At 40.7% G+C, this 26383-nt stretch overlaps 1 protein-coding gene across 3 annotated transcripts in view; it reads right to left on the bottom strand.

Moving 5' to 3' along the window:
* LOC135933112 (transmembrane protein 196) overlaps window positions 1–26197 on the bottom strand; it is a 30475-nt gene extending 4278 nt beyond the window's left edge. The window contains exon 1 of one of the 3 annotated variants that reach the window (XM_065471021.1): window positions 26027–26197. Coding sequence is in view for 1 of the 3 variants with exons in the window: in XM_065471019.1 (XP_065327091.1) it covers window positions 1591–1755 (165 nt within the window). In the remaining 2 variants the exon portion in view is untranslated. Of the gene's footprint in view, window positions 1–1590; window positions 2064–16342; window positions 16435–26026 lie in introns of those variants that run through there. The other 2 variants (XM_065471020.1, XM_065471019.1) reach the window with 2 other exon arrangements.
* Window positions 26198–26383: the final 186 nt, after the last annotated feature.

Below are 26383 nucleotides of genomic sequence, written 5' to 3'. Positions count from 1 at the left end.
TTCTCGTTTCACTGTAAAAACATTCTTATACACACAACCTTATAACTATACTGCCCTACTCACCTAATCAGGTAATTAGACAGTAGATAGATTAGAATATATCATTTTAGATTCGATTTGATCATTTTAGGGCTCTGCCTGCTTTCAAAACTGGAGATCTTTTAAATAGACAATTCTCCTGTTTTACAAAAACTCTCACGATTCAGGTTTGCTGTTCATTGCAAAAAACAAAAAACAAAAAACAAACTGCTCCACTGTTCTGAAACTTAATCCAAATTTGCAGAAATGATAAATTATTAATGCACACTGTTTCAACACAATAAGGCACTAAAGGTTGGAGAGTCAGTGTTCTCTAAAGTCACCGGTCAGTGGGTTACAATAATTCCCAGGTCCCAAAAGAAGACTGAAACTCTTGGACAGCTGGGTGGCTGACTCAGCAGACAGAGCTCAACAGCTGTGTGGTTGAACTCACAGACGACCCGTTGCATAACATTTTTGCAGGAACTTCATCTACACTGCTGGAATCACGCGCACTTTAAGTGCACTCACACCCAGATATGGAACCTATATACTGTGATATATCAGTAGATGCTTTTTTTCTCCTTTCCGTCTGATGCACACCCACATATTTACACTTAAGCAGTCTTTCAAAGCAGCCGTCTCACACCGATGATAATGTTATATATGACTCTTTATGACTCATAGTGCTTCAGCTCGTGGCATTTATAGTAATTCTCAGCTATAACTGCTGACAGATAGACTATATATCCCCCGCTGGAGCAAGTGTCACAGTAAAGTAGATGATTCAAGGTATGTGGCTGCTTAAGATGCCAGGAACAAAACTTTTTAACTGTTCTGTGGCAAAATCGAGACAATGAGGCTCAGAGCAGCGCAGAAACAGGAGCAGACACATTCAATAGACTGAGAGGACGTAGATGGGTCTAAAAGCCCCGACCCTTTCAAGCAATGAGCAGTAAATCAAGCATGAATTAATAAAGCCAATCTTTAGCTCCAGTGCGCCAGGCCAAATGGCTGTGTGTCTGCCAGGCTTTTATAGGCAAATACCATATGAAGCTGTGTCAGCAAAACCAGGCCAGGTATAGAGTTTGAAAAGTAAACAACCACAAATATGAACAGAAATTTCACGCCTCAACTTTTTCAAACAAAGAATTTCTGTAAGCAAAATGGATTTATTTGATAGGAGCTTAAATAAGACAAAAATATTTGGAGTCAATTAGTTTCTTGAGAAGTTTTAGAGGGAAAAATACAAAAATCTTTCAGATTTTTCTTTGATTTTCTGCACATTTTAAATATCAGTGCTGTAGTTTATGGTGTATGAGTATATTAAAAGTCTAGTCTAGTCCTTTAGCCCTCATATGACCAGAATATGTTTCCCTTATTTTGATATTCTAATGCTTACAGACATGCAGCACATGCTGTCTCAAAAGCAAAGCAGGATCTATAAAGAGCAAGGTAATTCCCTTGAGTTTTAACGGTCTCATCTTTCAGCACGATCCCTGGAGATACTTATCCTCTGGGGAAGTGAGACAAAGACAAAAAGTAGCGACAAGAGTTGCTCCAAGGACGTACACAGAGTCCACTCCAGACCGGAGAAGCGTCTCCCTGCTGCGGTTTATGATCGCCCCGGACCCAGCTGATGCCCACCGCTCCCAGGACGATGCTCGCCACACCCAGGCCCACCTCCACCAAGGACAGCAGGAGCAGGCTCCACAGAATCTTGCGGCTGGAGCACATCCTGCCCCGGGCATCTCTCCAGCTCCAGCAGGAGGGAGGCGCTGAGGCGGGAGTCCGCTTCTCGATGCTCCGAGGGCGGCGCTGCTCTACTGCTTCATATCCGATTGGAAGAGGCGAAAAAAGTGTATCCAAGCGCAAAGAGAAGAGGAGCGAACTTACAGAAGCGGCCAACAAACTATTTAAACAGGGAGGTGGGGAAAGCGTTGGCTCTCTGGTTGGAGATTATTGTGGTAAAGGAGCGTTTGGCTGAAGTTCCTCTGTGCGTAACGCACGGCGCTGTCCAGGGTACTTAAACGCCATGGCGCGCGCGCAAGCATGCACCCATATACACACACAAACAGTGCACGCGTGCACATCCAGGACCGTTACTAGGAGTTCGTGAGTCTCAGCCTCCGCCCACAGCGATGAAACGTGATATATGGTGACGTTCGTTAAACGGAACCACAGACAGGAAACACCTGTCATTTAAATATAAATATAAAAGCTACACTGATATGTAAGTTTTATAAATGGATAAAACAGAACAGAGATTATTTTATCAAAAACTGGAAAAAAAAAAACCCCACTTGTTTAGTTCTTGTTTTTTGCTTGTTTTTGTTGTTTTCTTCAGACATTCTGGAACTCAGTGTTTGTTCTCTTTATATATTAGTTCCAGCTCTGGGTAGTAGATTTATCCACTTCTGCGCCTTTAGTGATATTTACAGTCTTTGATTAAGAAGGTGACAGCTCGTGACTCTGCTTTTCCAGCAAGTGCATATCTACAACCAGAAATGATTAACCATGTTTTCACACTTCTGCACTCTTCTATTCCTGGATTTAATTCGCTTTCCTGAGAGTTTCACCTGAAGGAAGTTGCATTTAATATGGTTAACTTAATAACAGTGAATGTTAGTTTAGATTGTGAGCATCTGCTGTGATCTCTGCTCTCTATCAACTCATAAATATTTAAGCAACATGGGACATTTTGAGTGACGTAATCTGCAGCTGATGTAGAAAACAAGACTCTAGAGGCAGGTGACTCGCTGTTATTTGTGAAAACGTGACAAAAATATTGTAAATAATATGAATTTATCATGAAATTGAGCATGTGTTAGTTCTGCAAACTAAAAATTACAGCTTCTGGGTCAAGAAAGAACCAATCCAGTGGTGTATTAGTTGTTTCGTGTGTGCTATATTGAATTAAATAGATTGTTTAAGCTGAAGGACAGCAAAGCTTTGCAATCATGATGCTAATAATGGACGTTGGGTAGAAATTCATGTCAGAGCTGTTCTCTAAATAAAAACGTAACCACTGTAATTTATTGATTTATTTTAACCACAGTTCATACTGTTATGAAACAAGGGTTACAGATGTGAACTCCATCAGTCATTCAGTGCAGAATCCTCACCAATTAAAATATCTCATATAAGCCTCATTTACCTTATTCAAACCGAGGAGGGACTCTCATAATACCTTTCGGTAAAAGACAACTGGTGACGATTTCAAAGTGTTGTGGAAGATTTTATAACTGAACTACTTCTCTGCGTCAAACTGTCCTAACTGAACAACAAGCTCCACATTGTCTTATTGTGTCTGCATGTCATATTTCAGCTACACCACATGCTGATGTACGAGTTAATGTTTATCACACGGTGTTCTAACAGCATCCTGTGACTGTGGCAGATTGATGACTTGTGTCTATAAATATTGTAGGTTTACAATCGCTCTTTGGTCAAAGATACTGCTGTCGTTCTGTGAATTGTTGTTTGACGCCTTTGCAAAGGTAAATAAAACTTACAGAGACAACCTGATACTTTCTTTGTGAGCCACCATAGAACTGCACAGATTTGAGTGAAAATCAAAGTAGAAGTTTCAAGACACCACGTTTTTTGTTTTTTTTTATATTTGGCCAATGCCTCGCCTACTCATTAGTCACGCTAATGCTTTATCAGAGATAAAATTCTGAGATAAAGGGTTAATATTCAGGGTGGATGCATTCAGAAACATCAGATGAGTGACGTCTGCGATTTAAAAGTGCCAGACACAGGCAGAAAACAGAAAAACACCTTTGGACTTGTTGGTTATAAGCAAACAAAAACAAAAAAAAGCATCTTAAAAATCACAACAGCATCACGCTGTTCCCAGCCTTTTCAAAATTGCCTAAATATTCAGTAATCCCACATACCGCCTTTCCCACTACGTAAAATCAAAACATTTGAACTCACCTCCAGGAGATGGTAGAGGTAGCCAAGCAGTATAAAGATAATTAACTGATTCTGGCTTTTTTAATGTGTTTTCTGCACGTAAAGGTTTCTAACTGATCGATGATGGATTGACAGAGGCTAAGCAGCTGCTATGGGATACAGCATCATCGAGCTGTGTTACTGTACGCTGCGCTGTTTCAGGGGAGTGTTTACTCTGAGCTCAACATGAGTTCACTTCCAGTATCAGCTGCTGCAGATGAACTGCATGGTGAACACACACAGACCTTAAGTTTACTTTAGCCTGTAGTGTGCATGTAATCAAGTTCTGGTTATTGCAAGGCTAAAAAGTTTTTTTTGTTGCCTTTCTTCCCCGTTGCTGCACATCCAGTTTGGCCAATTTTTTATCTTCTTATTTTAGAATACCACAGATCCGAGGAAACAGGGGCCAAAATTCAGCTTTTGTCTTCGATAATTATTTTTCTGCTTGAGAAGAAAATTGGACATTTGGTTTGCTAATATATCATAATGTGCCTGCTTATCACGATTATTCAGCTCTCAGTAGACTTTGTTGGGGAATTGTTTTCTCAACAACACTGTCATGGCTTCACAAGAAATGTGGACCTGAACACAGACACTGTGACAGTTTGACACTAGCTTTGCAGACTTTATTCACAGAGCAGCATAAGTGAGGTGAGTGTCCTCACAAGTCAGAAGGGACTCTAGGGACAGGTGAGTGAGTTCAAAGTGAATGCTTCAAGCAGACATAGAAAACAAAGAACAAGTGAAGTAAGTCTGGGGAATATTTAAATAGAGATTCTATACAAGAGGCTTTGCTCTGTATTACTAGAGATACAGAGTGAAATATATACTGAGATCATTGCTGGTGTTTTTCCTCCTTGGCATTGTGTGAACACACACCTGAATGCTAAACCTTCTGCTTTTATGGAGTTGCTCACATTTGCTGATGACCAGTTAATTAAGTGCATTCAATTAGTAGCAGCTGACTGATACCTACCCTGTTGATTCCTATAGAGGCAGCAAGCGTGTACTCAGCGTTTCACATACTGCTTCTGCTTTTTGGTTTAGTATTTGTTGAGAACTAACATGTCATGTGTCATGTGTTGACAAAGGTTTTTTGTCTTGGTTTGTGTATGTAGATGCTTTTATTGCAGATGAAGGGCCATGTGTAAATGTTAGGTGCTGTGACATGGGACAGGCAGGGATGTACTTTGTTGATGACAACATGTTACACTAAGACTCTAGTGACAGCTGGGTTAAGACAGATTATCAAAAGGACTAATTTAGGAGAATCTTTCAGTGAGGTGCTTTGTTTTGAAAAGGTCACAGAGACAGATAAGGACTAAGCACTGAGTGTTCCTTGCAAATGTCGGGAGAACGATCTTCCAATGTTTGTCTTTGTCAAGCTGTTGATTGAATTCTTGATGAAGCTGAGTTGATAGATGCACAAGTTGTAGATGTACTGAATCAGGGGGAGACCAGCTGAAATGTGTTGGACAGCCAGCTATAAAGCTGGAAATCCATATATGCTATGATTGCTAGAACGATTGGAAATTATTTTTTTGTAGCTGTGTTATTGTGTTATGAAAGGCTATAGGAGGCGATACACCAGGGATGTCAAACTCATTTTACATCGTGGGCCACATATAGACACATAACATATAGATATATTAATATTAGAAAATAAGTGCAATATCAGCAGTACAGAAATGCTGCTGTAATAAATGGAAAAACATCTTTCAGCATAAATCTTTGGGTTTAAATTGTAAGAAATAAATGTGTAAAATTACAGAAAAATTCATCCTGGTACCTCATTGCACTCACACAGATGGTGCTGTAATTACAAAGCTGAATAGCAAATGTGCTTTTTGGTGGCCCACTGTAAAAAAAAAAAAACAAAAGAAAAAAAGTCTGTAGTAAAAAAAAAAATAGGGAAATTTTCTGTTATTTAATGTAATCTATTACTTTGGTGTAGTATGACTAGCGATGGGGAAAGTCTTTATCAGAAGGAAAATATCCAAAACTTATACTTAAATACATTTAAAAGTCCAAAAATGTATGGCTTCCTTCACATTTTCCAAAGAAATCTAGTGGGCCAGATTCGAGTTTTTGCCGGGCTAATTCTGGCCCACGTGCCTTATGTTTAAAACCCTGGCCATATACTATATATAGTTCATAAAGTACCTCACGCGAGATTGTTCTGTTTTTTTGTCCATTGTCAATAATGAATTTTTACAAATGGGTTTTTGGTTCCTGTTTTGTTTTTGTTTCCCTTTCTCACATCTTTGTTTCTGTGAATTTCTCTTCCCTGATGTTGCCTACGTGATTCTCAGAAATATTCACTTCCTGTTTTATTGTGATGATAACTTTCTGTGTTTGGGTCTTTGGTGTCTTTGCATTTCCCTCTTTACTTCCATCTGTGTCCATTCAGCTCAGTGTGAGTATAGTCTTGTCTCTCCCTCTGTCAGCTGTCTGTCTGAGTGAGTCTCATAATGTATACATGCTAAACCACAAACTTTCACTTTTTCAGAATAAAAAAAAAAATTAAATAAACATTAGTGGAATACTTTCTGCCATGTTTGTGAAACTTTTGGTTATGTAAGAATGTTTCACAGCAGCAGTTTCAGTAGTGAATTGCTGTTGTCTTGGCCCAGCAGGCTGCTATTAGTTTGCGATAAGATGTTGCTTTTGGCCTGCTGCCTGTGAACCGATAAACTTCTGATCAATGGCAGACTTGATGACACTCTAGATTTCTCTCTTATTGCTTTGGTTTTCAAACCAACAGACACCACCCAATTAATTCTTTTGTCTCCACCATCTCAGCAGAATTTAATGTATCATTGTATCGTCCTTTCTTTCTTTCCTTTTCTTTGTTCTTTTCCCGTGTTCTCAGCCAAAAGTCAAAACACTTGTGGATTTATTTGCATTCCCGTGTGCATTTTAAGAGTGCATGTAAATTTCTGTGTGGTGATCTACAGCAGCGGTTCTCAAACTGTGGGGCGGGAGCCGCTGCAGGGGAAGAAACATGGAGAAAAGCAAGGTTGAATTAATATGAAGAAAGGTGATTTATGTAACTTTAAACGTGGCATGGTTGTGAGCCACACAGGTCGGTCTGAATATTTTAGAAACTGTTGATCTGCTGTGATTTACCCACAAGGTCGTGTCTAAGGTTCACAGAGAATAATCTAAAACAGAGAAAATAGCCAGAGTGCTTCAAGCCAGTAGGAAAGCAACAGCAAGTCAAATAGCAACTCGTTACAAACAACAAATACAATAACTGCCTTCTACGAGTTTGAAAATGTTTAAGGTGTTCTTTTCAGTTCTGAAAAATCATTTAGTCTTGTAGTACTGAATTGTTACACTGAACGAAGCTGAAACTCCTGGAAAACAATCATAAAATCCTGCTTTTCCACAAACTCTTCCATTTTAGTGAACCAATGCAGCAGCAGAGTGCAGATATAGAAGATATATGTACTCCTATCCAGCTAAGTGGATAAAGATGCGAGATCTCCTGAAGAGCCTGGAAGTACGGCGTCCCCAGAGGCCCATTATACTGCTTCTCTGGGTGACTAAGAATCACTAGGAGATATATGGCTGCCGGCACATAATTAGTGTAGCAGTGGGCAAATGTCTATCTGTCATTGCTCCCAGGACACGAGATAAGTGAAGGAAATCGAAGATACCACAGGCCACTTGGAGACTGCCTTTGTACCCCCAGATGCTTCACCATAGCTGTGACAGCAAATTTGCTGTTTTATTGCCTCCTGCAGATTTCAAGAGCTGTTGAGATATACTGATAGCAGCGAGGAATAATGAAGCACTGTAAGACCACCTTTTTTTGGTACTGGGCTGTCACATCTGGCAGTAGGTTACACTGATTTGTTTGCTCTACAGTTGAGAGACACTGATTAAAGAGCAACTGTACTTAAAGTCTGCAGCTAAGCTCAACCTGGCAGAGAAACCTGGTTTTAAAGGTCTTTCCCCTCAGGGATGACTTTCTGTGCTGTTTATTCAAGCTACTTAAACATCCTCTTCTCTCAATTTGGAAAAAAAGTGTTAATATGAAAGAAATGAGACAACCAGGCATCATTAACTCAAACGTCAAATACACAAAGACTCACCTTCACAGTTTCAGGCATAAATATTTTTAAAGAGCATTGTATTGTATATGCAGTACAAGGAAAAAAACACACTGCCAAGCATTACCAAGTAATCCGACTGTATCGATTGTATCACTCCAAACACACAAAGGTTGTCAAAGTCATTTGTAATTCGATCTTAAGCAGGACCAGTTAACCGACTCCATAAAAACAATCAAAAAAGAGATGTGCTACACTCAACCTGCTTACAAAGAAACGTTAGCGCTGTAAATCAAAGACACGTGTCAGTACAGCTCCTTGACATTAGCGTAATGTATTACATATACTCATTACTTTTCTTAAAAGTAATGCAGTATGTTACTTAATTACTCACTGTAGAAAGTAATGCGTGACACTACATTACTCTCTTGTTACACTGTAAAATGAAACATATTGTCTGATAATTACGAGTTAACAATAAAAACCTGAGGCTACAGTCCCACACAACAATACAAATTTCTATCCTACACTGTGTGCACAATTATTAGGCAAGTGGGTATTTTGGCCATATCATAATTTTTACACATATTTTCCAACTTCAAGCTGTATAAACTTGAGTTCTTATTGGATTTAAGTATATCAGGTGATCTGTATTTGCGTAACAAGTGAGGGTGTGGCTTAAGGAGATCAACACTCTATATAAAGGTGTGCATAATAATTAGGCAGCTTCTCTCCCTCAGGCAAAATGGGCAAAAAAGAGATTTAATGGACTCTGAAAAGTCAAAAATTGTAAAAAGTCTTTCAGAAGGATGCAGCACTCTTGAAATTGCGAAGATATTGGGGCTTGACCACAGAACCATCAAACGTTTTGTTGCAAATAGCCAACAGGGTCTCAAGAAACGTATTGAGAAAAAAAGACGCAAGTTAACTGCCAAAGATTTGAGAAGAATCAAATGTGAAGCTACCAGGAACCCATTATCCTCCAGTGCTGCCATATTCCTGAACTGCAACCTACCCGGAGTGTCCAGAAGTACAAGGTGTTCAGTGCTTAGAGACATGGCCAAGGTAAGGAAGGCTGAAACCCGACCACCACTGAGCAAAGCACACAAGTTGAAACGACAAGACTGGGCCAAGAAATATCTGAAGACAGATTTTTCAAAGGTTTGATGGACTGATGAGATGAGAGTGACTCTTGATGGACCAGTGGCTGGATCAGTAATGGACACAGAGCCCCGCTTCGACTCAGACGGCAGCAAGGTGGAGGTGGGGTACTGGTATGGGCTGGGATTATTAAAGATGAGCTGGTTGGACCTTTTCGGGTTGAAGATGGCCTGAAAATCAACTCCAAAACCTACTGCCAGTTTTTAGAAGACACTTTCTTCAAGCAGTGGTACAGGATAAAGTCTGCATCTTTTAAGAAGACCATGATTTTTATGCAGGACAATGCTCCCTCGCATGCATCGAAGTACTCCACTGCATGGCTAGCCAGGAAAGGCCTTAAGGATGAAAAGATAATGACATGGCCCCCTTCCTCCCCTGACCTAAACCCTATTGAGAACCTGTGGGCCTTGCTTAAACGGGAGATTTACAGTGTAGGGAAACAGTACACCTCTCTGAACAGTGTCTGGGAGGCTGTGGTTGCTGCTGCACAAAAAGTTGATCGTCATCAGATCAAGAAACTGACAGACTCCATGAATGGAAGGCTTGTGACAGTTATTGAAAAGAAGGGTGGCTATATTGGTCACTGATTTTTTTTTAATTTTTTTTTTATTTTGACATGTCAGAAATGTTTATATGTACATTTTGAGTTGTTTTATTATTCCCAGTTTAACATTTGCAAATAAACTAGTGAGATGGGAAAATGTTTGTTTTTTCAATTAGTTGCATAATAATTCTGCACAGTAATAGTTGCCTAATTATTCTGCACATAAATATATATATTCTCTTAAAGACAAAACCTCACTTTTACATTCTTAAACATTTAGGTTTAGGTTCATTAACATTTTTGGATTGACTGAGAGCACTGTCCTTGATCCATAATGAAATTAATCCTCAAAAATACAACATACCTAATAATTGTGCACACGGTGTAATGAGGACACGCGTACTGTCTTTTAGTTTTTACGTTTGAACACAAATCCGACAACATGAAGCAAAGATGAAAACCAGCCAAAAGCGACTTCGCAGCACATAGATTCTACTTTAGAGACATGAACAGGTAGAAACGGAGGCTGCAGGCTGACTGCTCATCACTGCTTTGGTTACCTGTTGAGGTTCAGGGTCTGGCTGCTGGGCTGAGGTCAGCATTCACTCAGCTTTAACATCACCTTAGGTTCTTTGCTAGCTTAGTGTTAGAATGCTGTTTGTGCAAATGCTTGCAGAGAGCAGTATTCCTGTTAGCAATGTAATGCATTTTCTGCTTCCCCATTGCGCTCTCGTCCTTTTGCGCAGTAAAAGTAAAAGTAATGCCCATCTCCGCTCCTTAAAAGCTTTATCGCTGTACTTCTTCACCATTCTCCTCCCTTCTTCTTTCCATCCACCTAACGCACAGATAACTGAGGAATCTTTGTAACGCTAATAATGAAATAATTTTAACTGTGATACGATCCCTGTTTAGTACAGTAATGCATTACGTTACAGTAATCCATTACTGCCGTCTTTCCTTTTCTTCAAGTTTCACTCTTTTTAAAACCATGCTGTGGGCCGGATTGGACCCGTTGGTGAGCTCCATAATGTGCAGAAACGTCTCATTCTGTTCCACTCTAATTAATTCGAGCAGATATGGAGAGCTGGTCAGCTGTCACTATCCTATTCTGCAGTTGCTGCCAACCACCCACACGTTCAGACACACAACTCCATTCAAACTGGAGCTTTGCAATTCATTCATTCTTTCTTTCTCTTAAGGAGTAAGATATGAGAAGGTCAGTGTTTTACATACCAGAATCTACCTGAGAGATTGACGTCTGCCTCTGTGTGTGCCTGTGAATGTGTCTGGAGTGGGACTGTTAGGAAAAGGAGAAATGAAAGGAGAATAAAAAAGCCATCCAGAAACTGTGGTAAATGAATAAATGGACAAGTGAGGACATGGGTACAGGGGAATGAAGGAGAGAGGAACTGAGGATGTAAGCCGAGGGAGGAGGAGGAGATGAAGAGAGATTATGCAATCAATCAATAGATTCTTACTGTGTGTGCTCTGACCAGAACAACCAATTCTAAAATCAATTCCCTCTCTGAGGCTCATAGCAAAGAGGTAACGCTCTCCCTTTCTCCCTTACTGCCTCTCGATTTTGCTCTTCTAATGACTTTTTCAATGTACGCTGTTGAATCTATATACATTAGCAGTGCTCAAATATCCACCCTCGCCTCCATCAGCTCCTGACAACGAGATAGCACCAGCCACTGGAGATCAAAGGTCACATCGATGGCTTGCTTAATGAATGCCTTTGCAGTGGGAAAGGTCAATAAAAAAGGGTCAGCTTGCTCACATGAAAAGGTGACACCACCCTGAGTGTAAAGTAACTTCTGTGTGTCTGTTAGCAAGCATGTGAAGTCACTAAGTCATTTTGCTCCTTCACCCTGAGGGGACGTAGGCTTCAAATCACCTGTCACATCAGGTCAAAAACCATGAAGCAAAGCACCCGTTTCCTGTTTCATAACACAAGCAAAGTGCTTTTTCATTCTGCATATGCGTGCTGGCTTCGAGTGATGGGCATGCAGCGTGAAAATGTGCATTTCTTCCAACTCCAGGGCATGTTACTGTAGTCAGAGCCAGGAGACTGGTGGGGTATGCCCTTGAACACAGGACACACACACACACACACACACACACACAGAGACAGAGAGAGACACGGGAGTTGGCTACTGTCTTGGTGTCCCCCCCAAAAAAAAAACAGAAAGAAAGCAAGAAAACCTCTAATAGTCACTCAAACAGACTCCTACCACATATGAGATTTCTGTTTTTGTCTTTTCTCGTTGACGTCGATGACGCTGTGCAAAGCTGGGTCAAAGCTGATTGGTCCATGCGTGGGCCAAAAAAGGGAACGAAGCAACAACAGAGCTCACCAGGAAAGAAGGAAAAGACTTTAAGGATGAAAAATACAGCATGAAAAGCGCAGACAATGGCTGCTCTTGTGTTATAACCGGGCTCTTCTCCATGGCTAGGTGATGTACTTACAACAACACAAGCAAGAGTAGCCCACAGAGTGGTCCATCTCTGACAATAGACGCTGTCTACAGGTTGACGGGCAGTCTTAATTGCCAGCAGACTGCTGAAGAGCTGCCACCTTTGACCCATAACTTCCCCATTAGGCTGATGTCTCAGCAGCACCTAGCATAGCATAGCATAGCATAGCATAGCACAAGTAATTAAAACATTTAGGCTCTTTGTCAAGCAGTTAAACAAATTCATGAAAGCACTTCTAGAGCTCGCTAGAAGTGCTTTCTAGGCATTTTCACATTACGTCTCTCAGACGTAAGCTACAACCAGCACGACATCAGGTTAGCTAAAATAAATAATACAGGAGGTGTCATAATCTCCATAACCTCCACCTGAGGTTAACGCCAAATGTGAATCAGGCCCAAACTCCTCCAGGTTAAAAATATTTTTAAAAGCTATGAAGCTAATGTTTTTATATTCTTGTGCAAACTAAACAGGTTCATATCGATATGATCTGTTTCTCCAATCATAAGAACTGTACAGATGCACAGCATGTACAGATGCTGTTGGATTTCTAAAGAGGATCAAAGTGAGGGGTGTGGACACTTTGACTAACAGGTGCTAACATGGCAGCTTACCTCAGGTAACTGATGTCACTGAAGTGGAGTGCTCTATCTTATCTATAATGTGGTCCAAATGATTTCTTTTTTTCTTTTTTTTTAATTTTTATGTGAATATCAGCTAATAACATAGGAACTGCCAGACCTGCTGTTTGGCACAGCCCAGCCAAGAAGACTGTGCTCCAGTGTGGTGAGTGAAATTCTGGGCTTATAATTAGCATTAATTAGCAGGTATCTGTGTCTGTGCCATGCATTCATACAGCTGATAACCAAGATGATGCATGCTGATAACCCAACATGCTAGTGTTTAAGATAACTTAGGATAACGTACTCAGACCTCTTCTCCAATTATTGTCACTTATGGATCCAAAAACACAACTTGATGGAAGCCAAAAACGTTCATGCTGAGCCTTAAAAATATGTGACCCAGAAAATAATGACTGTAGCCACAGCCTTATAGAAAAAGTCACTCTTCAGATATTATGGGAATTAAATCATTTAGGAATTTTAAAGCTTGCAACAGAATTAAGTTTGATTTCAGTGGTCACCAGAGTATAAAAACTGCATGTCACTTAAAATCGCTGCTGACGTTGCCTCAAAATAAGATATTAGAATTTGTTATAGTTACAACACTGATTATAAGGATAAAGTTATTGCTTTGTACAGTGTAATTCCTTAGCCTTGTCACTGGCCGGCTGTAGTTTTGGGTAGTATATAAGAGTGAATCATCCCATGTCAGACCATTCAAACTATTATAATTCAGACAGACTAAATAAAGCATGCCCACACACTAAGACACTAAGCACAGTTTCTCTAAGAGCAAAGGGGGGGGGGTCATTTGCTGTCAGTGAGCTGTATGTGCGTATGATTTGGCACAGCCAATGGAAATCTTGGATAATGACGCGTTCAGTCTCTGCGGTCTCTGCCTGTGATCGAAGATTTTCATCTAATCAACTCTTCATTTATCAAAAGCTGGAAATACCAGGTCTCAACAGACTGTTGCTTCAGGGGGAAGGAAAGGATGATGTGCCCTATAAACATGTCCACAAATCCCAGGCTGATGTATGATATCCCATATCACGTGGATCAAATTCCATTTTTTTGCTGAAATGAGGGAAGGTGCAGATGGATAGACATAATGTCAGAAATGATGTCACCAAGAAACATCATGTATTCAGGTTTGCAAAAATACATTTTCACTCAGCCCCCCCAACGCTCTGCAAATAATGTGGAAAGCTGTGCAAAAAACTTGGAAATGACTTCCACTGGCGCGGGAAAAAAAGATAAACAGAGATCTATGATAAGAAACAATCTTCATCCAGCTGCAGAGAGATATTATTTACTGCAGCAGCAGTAACTTATCAGCTGTCAGCCGACTATAAACTTGTGTTTCTTTATTGCAGCTGTTTGAAATAGACCAAAAAATAGCAGACAATAAAATATAGAAGCCTCTTAAAACCATCAGTGCATGTAAAATAAATGATTCCTTCCTGCAGAAGATGACATGACATCCACTGTCATTACTCACAGACAGACAGCGTAATTAAAACAAACCACAAGCAGGGAGAGAAACTCCTCACCTGCTTATATATGAACGCCTGCTGCTGACTCTCTCTGCAGGTCTGCCGCAGTGCTTTTGTTCTTCAGGCACTTTTTCGCCTTTTAAGTGTTCCTTCGTTCTCTGTCCTGATGTGGCCTGGCTCACCTGTCAGTAAGGTTATTTGTTTTGCCACGGTTACATTATCACCCTTAAATTTTAAACTACGGTTCATGCATTATCCATCACTATAGAGTACATACACAAACAGCCACACAGGGTACCATAAGGTTCTCCCTCCCACCTCTGGCGGTTGTTCATGGTCCTGAGATACAAATCTCTCTTATTTGTGTTGTTTTTTCCTTCTCGTATTGTAAAGAGGGGAAAGTTGACAGTACTTGAAACCTGGTAGGATTTATCATCACAAGAGTGTGTTTGTGCCAGAGTGAAATGAAGCAAATATGTGTTTGTGTAACAAGCGATGAAGGGTGATTTATTGTGTGTCCTTTGTGTAGTGTCTGGAGCCAGGCTGTGAGTGTGTGTGAGCTGTGTTTTAATTGTGGTTCATAAATATTTCACGTGATTTTTGTTTGCAGAAAAATAAAACAGCGCAGATGAGAAACGGTGGAGTGCGTCTTTGGTTGTGGGGGTTTGAATTACACTCAATTTCAAATGCTGACAATATTTCATTTTGTTAAAATGTTTACGCAGAAGAAGAAATACATGGCTCTTTCTGTTAGGCTTCCCAACATTTTCCTCTTTAAAACACAAAAAAACAACACCACACAAATCTGAAGACTGGAACAAACTCTCAAACAATGAGCATCGCTTGCCATATTTCGCAGTTTGTTTTCAAACTGTTAAAATATCCAAACTACATTCTGGATCTGTTTCCTGTATTGCGTAAGTTGTGTCTCTCAGCATTTGAGCAGCATCTGCTGTGTGGGCCGCAGCCCTGCCAAGTAAACAAGGCTCTTATTAACTATTAAACACTTCACAGCAGGGACGGCAAAGCAGCCTCACACACACATACAGCTTTGCACATTAACACAAAGTTGCACAAATGCAAGTACGTTTGAAGAGTAGGTAAATGTGCAGAGTCAGTAGCTTCTTTTTTTTCCTTCAGTCACAGTGAAATTAGATCGCTCCGTCTCTCTCCATCCTCTTTGAGGAGGTTGTACGCTCTAACGTCAGGCTGTCCACGTCCCCTCTTGCCCTCTATTGGACGAGAGGCATGAATGACTTAGTAAGCAGAGTGCTTGCCAGTCTGATTCAGCTCTACCACTCACTCCTGGGAGACTGAAACATGCTCTCTCTCTAGCGAGTAAGCCATGTGAGTAACCACCAGATACCATCCTGAAGTTAAATTAAGGACAGATGTGCCCTGAAACTCCAGAGATTACTCTCACATTTGTACTCACAGCTACAAAAGGACATTCACCTCTTTATGCTTGTTTCTGAACAGTCAGGTTAAACTAGGAATGCTGGAAGGAGACAAAAATGTAAGATCTTGGATATTTCTCTCAGCTGCATATCTCATATCGTTATTTATGATTGCAAGGTTTCACCACTAGGGGGCTCTGTCACACAGTTAAAGCCCAAAAATGACTGGTTACCTAAATAAACAGCAACATCACAGCAAGTTACAAGTTAGTAAAAGATCATTATGTACTGTGGGACTGATTTTCCTTAAATCACCCATTACACTGCTTGATTTAATCCTTGTTCTTCTTCTTATTAAGTTCTAAGTATGACAGTAATAACAGTGTCCAGCTTCCTCAAATATGTTTCTCTGTTCAAGAGTCATAAACCTCATCACATTCAATCAGATTTAATTTGAAATTATGTAAATTACAATTAACGCAATTATATAAAACACATTTTTGTAAACAAGCCTACTTTGTGACCAATCCAATAGTTTTATTTATATGCCAAGTTGAAAGGAAGTGGGATTATATTCCAAAGAAAGCAAATAAAGGAAGGCTGGGCTTACATTTGTTCAGTATAAGGCAGGAGTGGAGTTCACATCCACCCTGAGGGTGAAAAGTGCCGCTTTGATGCTTTCATTCTCCACCTCACTCCTGGCCACAGAGGCAGCAGTACACTGAATGACGACGAAGCTTGTTCACCCAGGAAGGAAACTCCCTGTTTTCCCAAAGGACGTCAGCAAAGGATTTACAGCTGTGTGTGTGTGTGTGTTTGTTTGTGTTTCTGAAACAGAAAGAGGAAAGGGGGGCGAGCTGTGTCAATAGCCAGTTCATTCAAGTGTACCGTAAACCATCGGAGAGCCTCATACTGATACTCGCAGCTTGTTTTAACTTGTAAAAACAATCCCATCCCACCTCATATGTTCTCAAAGCACTTTAGTCCTCTTTAATATCCGCTGCCGGTATGAAGGAGATCAGAGCACAGTGAAATGTAAACTATGGATAAGAAGTTCTATTGTATTATGACAAATTCATGAATCACGCTTTGGGAGGAGGAGGGACATGGGACACTGGCCATGCTTGGAGAAATAATTAACCGACGAAACACACACACACACACCCACACAGTTGTAGAGGTGATGTAATAACTTCCTGGAGTTACTGGCGAAAAACCTCTTCAGGCCTCAGCCAACTGTAGGACAGTACTTACAATGGATGCATTAAAAAGACTTCCAGTATGCTCCAAGCACTCTGGGTTATCGGATTCACCTTCCTAACCTGCATGTCTGTGTTATGTCATGCTTAAACAAAAATAACAATGCAAAAGCTTGGCCTCTGTCTAGAAATCACTGCTGCGAGTTGTTTTCCACACCCCTGACATAAAAAGGCTCCTTTCTTTCTCTTTACTCATTCGGTTTTGTTTGTACCAGAACGGAAGCAGCGTGTATTTGAGATCTCCTGCACCGCAGCCTTCTGTTTAATCAGAAAAAAAACCCTTAAAGCTACGCAGAAGTTTTCAGCAGATCTTGAAGATTTTGTTTGAGCACATTTCCCTCTTAGAATTAGTGGAATAGTTTACTCATGTTCTAAATATAGGCTCTGTAGTCATTGTAAGAACTGCAGTGATGTAATTGATTATTCATGTTTAACATGACTGAGCCATTAACAGTGTTGGGGAGTAACGGAATACATGTACCGCCGTTACGTATTCAGAATACAAAATATGAGTAACTGTATTCCGTTACAGTTACCGTTTAAAAAGGTGGTATTCAGAATACAGTTACTTTGGTGAAATAAATGGAATACACGGCGGTACTTCCTTGTTTCATATTGTCGCGGGTCAGGATTGTTTGGGTTTGTTTGACAGCTACGTTTTGTTGTTCCAGGCGGCAGCGTTACGGTTGCCATGGTTACAGGGTGACGCTCTCTCTCTGCCTGTTTCCTGGGCGAGAGAGCGCTTTTTTGTTGTTGTTGTTGTGCTAAGCTAAAAGGCAGAATGCTACAGGCATAGCTCTAAAGAATGTAGCCTGATGGGCAGTGTAGTCCGTGCTGCAGGGGGAATGGACTGTCATACACGTTATGTGTCTGTGAGCGAGGGAGGGAGAGAAAGGAAAAGTCCGAGCTGTCACAGAGCAAAAACGGGAGCTGGAAGCATGTAAATATAATAATAACCACTGCAGCCAAGAAGAGTGCCTGACGAGCCCATTTGTAAGTAAGCTATTAAGACCCAACTGTACACTGTGTTCGTGTTTTCCTCCGGAAACAATAAGTTCCGTTGGAGCAGCCTTTCAACGCCTCTCTTTGTCTCTCGCTAGCAAAGTTGACCCAGACAACAAAGTAAAGCTAGTTTTCGGCTACCAGCCCGACACGAACCCGCCGTATTAGCCAGAGGTCCCTTTACTACGTTTCGGACCTTCAGTAACAGTAATAAATCACAGCAATAGTACATTCACGTAGTTGTAAACAGCATGATAATATATTAAGTATTCCATAGTATTCAGAATACGTTACTCTCATTGAGTAACGTAACGGAATACGTTACAGAATACATTTTGGGGCATGTATTCAGTATTCTGTAGTGGAATACATTTTAAAAGTAACCTTCCCAACACTGGCCATTAACCACAATAAAACAGTCTCATGGTGGCATGGCTGGCATGGTGGCACGGTGGTTAGCGCTAGTGCCTCATAACAAGAAGGTCCAGGGTTTAAATCCCCCATCTGGCTGACTCCTTTCTGTGTGGAGCTTGTATGTTCTCCTCATGTACTCCAGCCTCCTCCCACAGTCCAAAGACATGCAGTTAGTGGGGTTAGGCTAACTAATGGATATTCCACTCCTGAATAATTAAAAGATAACAATGACTTTCAGTTTTAATAAATTATCATTGAATTATTTTTCTTTTCCGTGCAGTTTGAGGATAAAAAGAGCCTGCCGTCTCTTTTTAGCATTCCTGCTCTATGAGCCACGCTCTGACCTGACATTTACTGTAATCAGTTATTTAACAAATGCTTTTCATCTTACTATCTGTTTCATTCTAGAACATCCTGGCAATGAATTCATGAGTTCTTTGCTAAAGATGTGAGATTGTGTGAAGCTGCTTATCTTTCTCTACTTATTGTTTACAGTACTGGCTGTCCTTGGTATGGGCTGGCTACAATGTGACTTAGCTGTTATGACTTACTTGGAAAGAAGGAGGAAAAATACTGGGAGGTGAAGCAGAAAACTGACATGCTTCATGTGATTTGGTGGATTTTACCAGAACTGTCCCCGGTGGTGACACTGTTTTAAACGTCTCTCTGTGGGTGATGAAAACAAACAATGCTTTTGTGTCGGGTTGTTTGAGCTTTTCTGCCTTATCTTTGAGCATCGCTGCCCATCCTATTTTCTCCTCTCCTTTAGCTCAGTCTGCTGCTGGTACAAAGTAGATTTGCTTTCTACACTTGACTTCTCAGTCAAATAGTGAAAAGTGATTCCTCATTTCCTCTGACCTTGTAGTAACATTAAGAAGCAGAACACAGATCAAAAGCTTTTTTAAAAAAGGCTTTCCTTTTGTCTCTTTCACTAGTTTTCACTGATTTTGCCATGTAATTTTGCAGATTTGATCTGTGTTTGTGTTGCCCTTGAATCACCGGACATTTACCTGGGAATCGGATCTGATTCCCACATGACTCCTGGGTGACTTCACATTACACAGCAGTGCAGTTGTGTCAGGGAAATACAACCTGGGTGGAGATTTAGAGGAACCGGCGGTGAGTCTGGATGTGTATGCGTAAACCACAGAGTGGCGTATCACCATTACGCCTTCATGTTGCAGCCCCGCAGGCCAGAATGTGTTATTCCCCAGAATATAACTGAAAGTCCTTCAGAGCGGTGACCTCGCTCCCTCCCTCCCTCCCTCCCTCCTCGCTTTCCCTGACGCTCCCTTTCATTCTCATGGTGAAGCTGGCGCTGAGCCAGAGAGCTTCTGCTCTGCTGGCCTTCATGGAAATACAGTAACAGTGCAAACTGCAGCCGGCACCCATGATGTGTGTGTGAAAATCAGGGGCATTCCAGCTCCTTGTTAAGTGGAAGTGGGCACAATGAGGAGCATAGATAACCAAGCTCTCCCTATTATTAGGTTTCACTTTCACATTCAGGGGGAAAGTGACTGTGCATCTCTGACAGGTGCCCTGAGCACCTGATACTATTATTTCTGCAAAGAAATTACAAGGATGGATGTGGGCATTTACCAGACAGGAGACCTGGGAGAGGACAAACTGAGTTAGATTATAGGTAATTTTTATTGCAGACTCAAGAGCCTGTAATAAAGAGAGTGTTTATGTGCTTGACCCAATCATGGGAAATCCAGGATGTCTGTCTCAGCTATGCAGATTTTGTCCTTAATTATACAGAAAAACAACTTTAAATTGTGAGACTGAAATAAATTTTTTTGGCTGAGCTGTTGTTTGTATCTCAAAGTCTTCATAGCTTTGCTCCCTCTGCCAATGTAGGTAGGGTTTGCATGTGTGCATGTCGTCCTGTCTGTAAAGTTTTCATTGAAAAGTTTTGAATGTGTGATGATAAAACTTTGTAGGAATGTAGAGTGAGGTCATCCCTTAAAATTAGGCTCACATCCATCAAGGTCTTCAAGGTCAGCTTGATGATTTATTGGATGAAAGATGACAAAAAGGCTTGTAACTTGAGAAACTATGAGTCTTTCACTAGCTGGGCCCACGTCCTCATTTATGTTTGACAGCATTTTAGTAGGTAAAGGTTGGCTTGGACATGAATTGAGCTGCGGTTTGGGAAAGGCCTCAAAGGGGACTGGTGGCGGCTCCCGGGCCTGGCAGATCGCCATGTACTAAATAGAAGTGAAGAAGTTAAAGAATTGAAAAGGGGAGCCAGGGTGGGGCACGTAAATGAGAATGAACAGCTTGTAGGACTGGGGGAACCTATATAGATGAGAACAGGAAGGAGCGTGTTTGGAGGCGTGGTCCTGCTCCTGAAATTCTGATACTTAATCTCCAATAAGTGTGGTGATGATTTTTAAGCACCATATAAATGTTTAAAATATCCTAACACATTTGACCTCTAACCTTTCCTTTGTTCATTAGACTGATCTGAAGGTTAAAATGATAATAATGCTACTGTATAAAGACCTATTTAAAATGGTGTTTCCTATAATGCCATTAGTTGTATGACAGCATATAAGGAATAATATATGGGAAATCTAACTATCATAGTTTGGACCTCTGACCTCATCTTTAATGTCAAATAAAGTCAAACTGTCTTAAAATGTCTTTTATTGTCTTTTATCTTTAAAACTTTCAAACTATGCTTAAAATTCTACTGCCTCTGTTTGTATAGGGGACATTTATTTTATTATTATTATTAATATTATTGAATTTAATGCTTTTTAAAAAAAATAATAAACATGTTTTCAAAACTGTTTTTCACTTCCTATTTCTTGCTAATCATTCATCCATCCATTCTCTTCCATTTATCCTTATCAGGGTTGCGGGGGCACTGGAGCCTATTCCAGCTTCCATAGAGCGAGAGGTACACCGTGAACCAGTCTGTCGCAGGACTAACACAGAGAGACAAACAACTGTGCTACACACTTCTTAAAGTGAATTTAAAAAGAACAAAAAAATAAAAAAGGAATATATAGAAAATACAACAGTATTCCCTTAAAAGTAAATACTGCCCAGAAAATGAGCTGTCTTGGCGGATGTTTGTGCACTCTGACTGCTTCTCGTTTCGTGTGTAGTTTGAGGGCTGCTTAGTCATCTGACCTATTCCTTGTCTACTCTACAACCACTAAACAGCATCCATTTGGTTACAGGATCCTTGCTGATTACAGGTCTTTCGCTCTAGTCTTGCCTACGAGTAGTTTGCCAAAAGCAGCTGCCTCCGTTCGATTTGATTGCTCTAGTTGGATAATCTAAAACCCCACGAATGCCATAGTAGAGTTTTAGGCCACCCAAGTAAACTCTCCATCGGACTTTAGAAACTGAATCTATGAAATGCCGCTAAGATACACAGATTAAATGTTCACACTGCTGTTTTAGAGATTGGTAAGAACTACCAGCTCTGATCCCAGATCATGATAATGTAGCCCAAGAAAGCAGCAGTGAGTCATTTGGGATCATTTCTTTTGTAATCGTTTACTGAAACCACAGTTTCTTTGAAAAAACAATGACAAAAAAACATGGGTTGCTGTGGAAGTTCTTGTATGTGCTGACAGTCATGCTCGTGGTTGAGTGAAGTGGAGGTGTCTGCATGTTTCTGTACTATAGTCTGCGTCTGGATTCAGCCACAAGGCCACTGATAGTCACCATAAATATCAGCTGTGACATCGCAGTGACCACGGGGTTTCCTTGGGTATGTCCAGCGGAGAGTAAACGGATGTTTTCTGAAATGTTAGCACATGCCATCATTCCAACCGTGAAACCTCACAGGAATTCAGACTCAGTTCGAAGAAATACATGCAAAAATTTCTTGGTGTTATTGTATACGAATGCTAAATCAGTTGCTTCAAAGGAGGAAATTCAATGCTACTGATAACGGCGAAGTGCTTCCGTTGAAATTCCCGTGTAGAGCATCAGGCTTGAAGTCTTCATGAAAGTGAAAGATCGAGGAGGAACTTTGTCTGGTAGCTGCATCGTTTTTGAAACAGCTGCGATGGGGTTTATGGGTACTGTGGTTTTAATATGGAAAAACTCTCACGCGAACTATACCACGGGTTAAAGATGTTTCATGTTGCTTCTATTACAGTTACTTCAAAGGGTATCTGACAGGCTGTATTGATATGTATAGACACTACTTACACAGAAGCTGGTCTGCTGTAGGGGAACAAAGTCTTTGTGTGGGCCCACTGCCCACACTGCTAGTGACATAAAAAATTAAGTGTTCTGAATTTTCACCTTTATAAACATAATTCAGAGTTTAAATTCAGTTAAACGTACACACGTTGCAGTTGGATCCCATTTTGCCTTCAGAACTGCTTTAATTTATCATGGCACAGATTCAACAAGGTCCTGGAAACATTCATCAGAGATTTTGGTCCATATTGGTGCAATAGCATAACACAGCTGCTGCAGATTGGTCAGCTATACATGCATGACGTGACTCTTGTTTTCTACCCAAACAGTTGAGATCTCTGGAGCCCATCAGAGTACAGTGAACTCATTGTCATGTTCAAGAAACCAGTTTGAGGTGATCTGAGCTTTGTGACATGGGAAGTTTTCCTGTTAGAAGTCATCAGTAGATGGGTACACAAGGTTCAGCATATTTTACTTTTAGAGATGCTTTTCTGCATACCTCAGAGGTAATGACTGGCTGTTTGAGTTATTGTCGCCTTCCCATCTGCTCCAAGCCGTCTGGCTATTCCTCTGACCTCTGGCATCAACAAGTCATTTTCACTCAGAGAACTGTCCCTCACTGGACATTTTTTTCTTTTTTGCAACATTTTCTGTAAACTCTGGAGATGATTGTGTGGGGAAAACCCAACAGATCAGCAGTTTCTGAAGTATTCAAACCAGCCCATTTGGCACCAGCATCCCTGCTACATTTAAGGTCACTTCATTATCTGATGCTCAGTTTGAAAATCAGCACATCGCCTTGAACACGTCTACGTGCCTAAATGCATCCAGTTGCTACCATGTGATTTTTTTGATTAGATATTTGTGTTTAACAACCCGTTGGACAGGTGTGCCTAATAAAGTGGCCAGTGAGGGTATTACTGTCACACCAGCTAACGAACCAGAAGACTGCATCACAGGAGAATATGATAAAATTATTACTGCGTAGCAGAGACATCTTAATCTGAATAAAAACATTTGGATAATTACTCTGTGTTTTAGGTATTTAAATTGTGCTGAATGCTTTTACTGTGTATGTAACAAATGCTGCCTAGTTTCTTGAGGATGTCTTTGTTAAAGCAGCATCTTGCTTTATTTTGAATGTTTGTTCTCATTTATGTTTCCTGAAGACTCATCATGTCCTCCACACGTAAACCACATGATGTGTTTTGGGGTTTTTTTTTTTCAAAGACAGATTTCTTTTTATATTGAAGAGCAACTTTGATATCAGTGTTGCTGTCTCCACCACGTAAGCATAAAACTCACAGCCGGATGTAAGCGGTAGAATGGTTTGTGAGTTCGAGGCTATCAGCTGAAGAAACAAGAAATTAAAGGCCAAAATCAACAATCAACTGAGGACAGATTTTATCTTGCTAGCAGCCTAATACTCAATAGATCTTTCCTTGGAATCATAACAGTCAGGAACAAAACCAGCTCCTTAATGCAGTGTAGATTTCCCTTGTGCCACTAAAATAATTCTGAGTGGAAATCTGGGAGTCCAGCAAATCCTTTGGGGATTTGAAGTTGAAACCTGGGGGTCATTTGGACTTGTGGGCTCTTCTTGGTCCTGATGGAGAGAGGCAAGATTGTGGCAAGGGGTGAATGAATCAAAGTAACATTGTAACAACAAGGTCAGTGTTACTCATGTTGCCAGTCAGTGCTGTATGACACTGTGACTGATATGTTTAAGTTTTTACTTCTGCGCAACAACAACTCAAACTTATAAAGTCGCACTATTGCAATGAAACTGACACATTTCATAGTTAGTTTTATTGTTATGCCATTCAGCACTACATCCACTCACTGAGCGCCAGATATTCAGGTGAACATGCCAAATATGTCTGCTATTTATTTACTATCATTTATTTACTATAAGAGTACTATTTCCTAAAAGCCCAGCTTTTCATATAAAAAAATCTATTCTTCTAATCTCTTTAGAAAAAATGATTTCACAGCTAAATTTATTGTATTCATGGCAGTGCTGGGTTTTTTTCCCCATGTTGACATTTCCCTGAGTCAGAATGACTTTTCCGATGTTAGCGTTAAAAATATTAAAATACTCTGAACTTTACATCATCTGAACCTTACGCAAAAGAAAATTAGACCACCTGATCACTACCGTCTCACATTGACCAAATATGGATCAGTTCACATAGCAGCTTCCTGTTCATATTAAAAAATAATCTAGTGGTTACCCACAACAAAAGACTAGATCAGAGTGTGACAGTGAAATAAAAACACCGTTTTTTTATGACTTCAAAAAATTTCAGTTCTATGTCAAATTTCCTGATTCACTCAAAACAGGAACAGAAGTAGGTCTTCCTATTTTTAGACCTCCCAGACGTAAACTGAAACGTGGCTGCTATCAGCGTGTGAATAATAGCAGTAGGCACATTTGATTCTGCTTTACATAATACCTTATTTAGACTGACATTTTGATAGAAGCGGAAATTTGAGATTCAACTCCTCCTCCACCTCCCCTAACATAAAATTGAACAAAACAAAAAAACAATTCAGCATCAGAAGAAAAAAAATGAGTAGGAAGGCGATGATAGGTGATTCTGATTTTTGAGGGGGAATTCATTTCACCAAAGGCCAAATGCTGACATATAAATGTGAGAGGGGATTTCAGATTAGACCGTCAAGTGTTAAATCATGATGAAATGCAAATTTGTTATGACTGTGTGGCTGTTCGGTTCCACTCAATAACAAAAGGCCCAAAAATGCTGACATTTAGAAACACAAAGAAAAATTTGTGCCAAATCTCCCCAAACGTCAGTCACTCTGTGCACTCGTGGTGGCTGGTTTGGATCCATGCATGAGAATCCCCATTCTGCTCTCCTGTCACATTTGACCCCTTACTTTGTCCTCGCATCAGCTTATCCAAAGAATGGGAGGCTGAATGGAGAGTGAGGGTGAGGCTTCAGAGAGAAAATCACTGAGAACTCTCTGAATGACCACTTAGAAAGAAAGAAAGAAAGAAAGAACGAAAGAAAGAAAGAATAAAGTTGGGCAGGTGTTTGAGATGCTTCAAAACAGAGTATGGTATGTATGTGTTTGTGCACACATGCATGTGTGTGTGTGTGTGTGTGTGTGTGTGTGTGTGTGTGTGTGCGTGTGTATGTGTGTGTGTGTTTGGAGAACGATGAGGCCAGACCAGCGTGATGGAAAGCCCAGCCGACTGCTAACACAAACATAGCAGGGGGAGAAGAAAGAGAAGAGAAGGGGGAGGAGGGTGTGGAGGTGGGAAAGGTGGGGGAGGAATGACTCGGAGGAAGAGTGGCTTGTGTCGGGTTAACAACAATGACAGCTGTAATTAAGATAGTGATGTAGGCCAGTGCTGATGACCAGGGCAGAGGACCTGTTTACACTGGAGTCCATTATCAAGTTTGCTCAGCAGTGAATACCTCTATTTTTTATGCCCTCTGGTCACCACGAAACCGTCGCTGTCACCTTCAGCCTGCAGAGAGGAGAGACTTGAGCCTGGGCAGAGAGAGAGAGAAAGAAAGAGACTGCATGGAAGCTGCTTTTCAGGGATGTTTCACACACTTAGAAAACAGTGGGGTGTGTGTTTGCATCATTATCATAATTGAGGGTGACTGCTTGGAGTGTGGATGGGGAGGTGTCAGCACTCCAAAAATTCCCATTGGACAAATTATGTGAATGAATGGATGAATGAATGAGAGGAGAGGCCGGCTGGGTCTGCTCCAGGCTCCTGAGCAACAGATGGAGGCCAAAGAAGAGCAGATAAGCGCGATCTTATT

This window comes from Pelmatolapia mariae, linkage group LG22, assembly GCF_036321145.2.
Source record: "Pelmatolapia mariae isolate MD_Pm_ZW linkage group LG22, Pm_UMD_F_2, whole genome shotgun sequence".
Taxonomy (NCBI): Eukaryota; Metazoa; Chordata; class Actinopteri; order Cichliformes; family Cichlidae; genus Pelmatolapia; species Pelmatolapia mariae.
The sequence above is the reverse complement of the archived record's forward strand: the minus strand, read 5'-3'. Positions and strand labels throughout refer to the sequence as shown.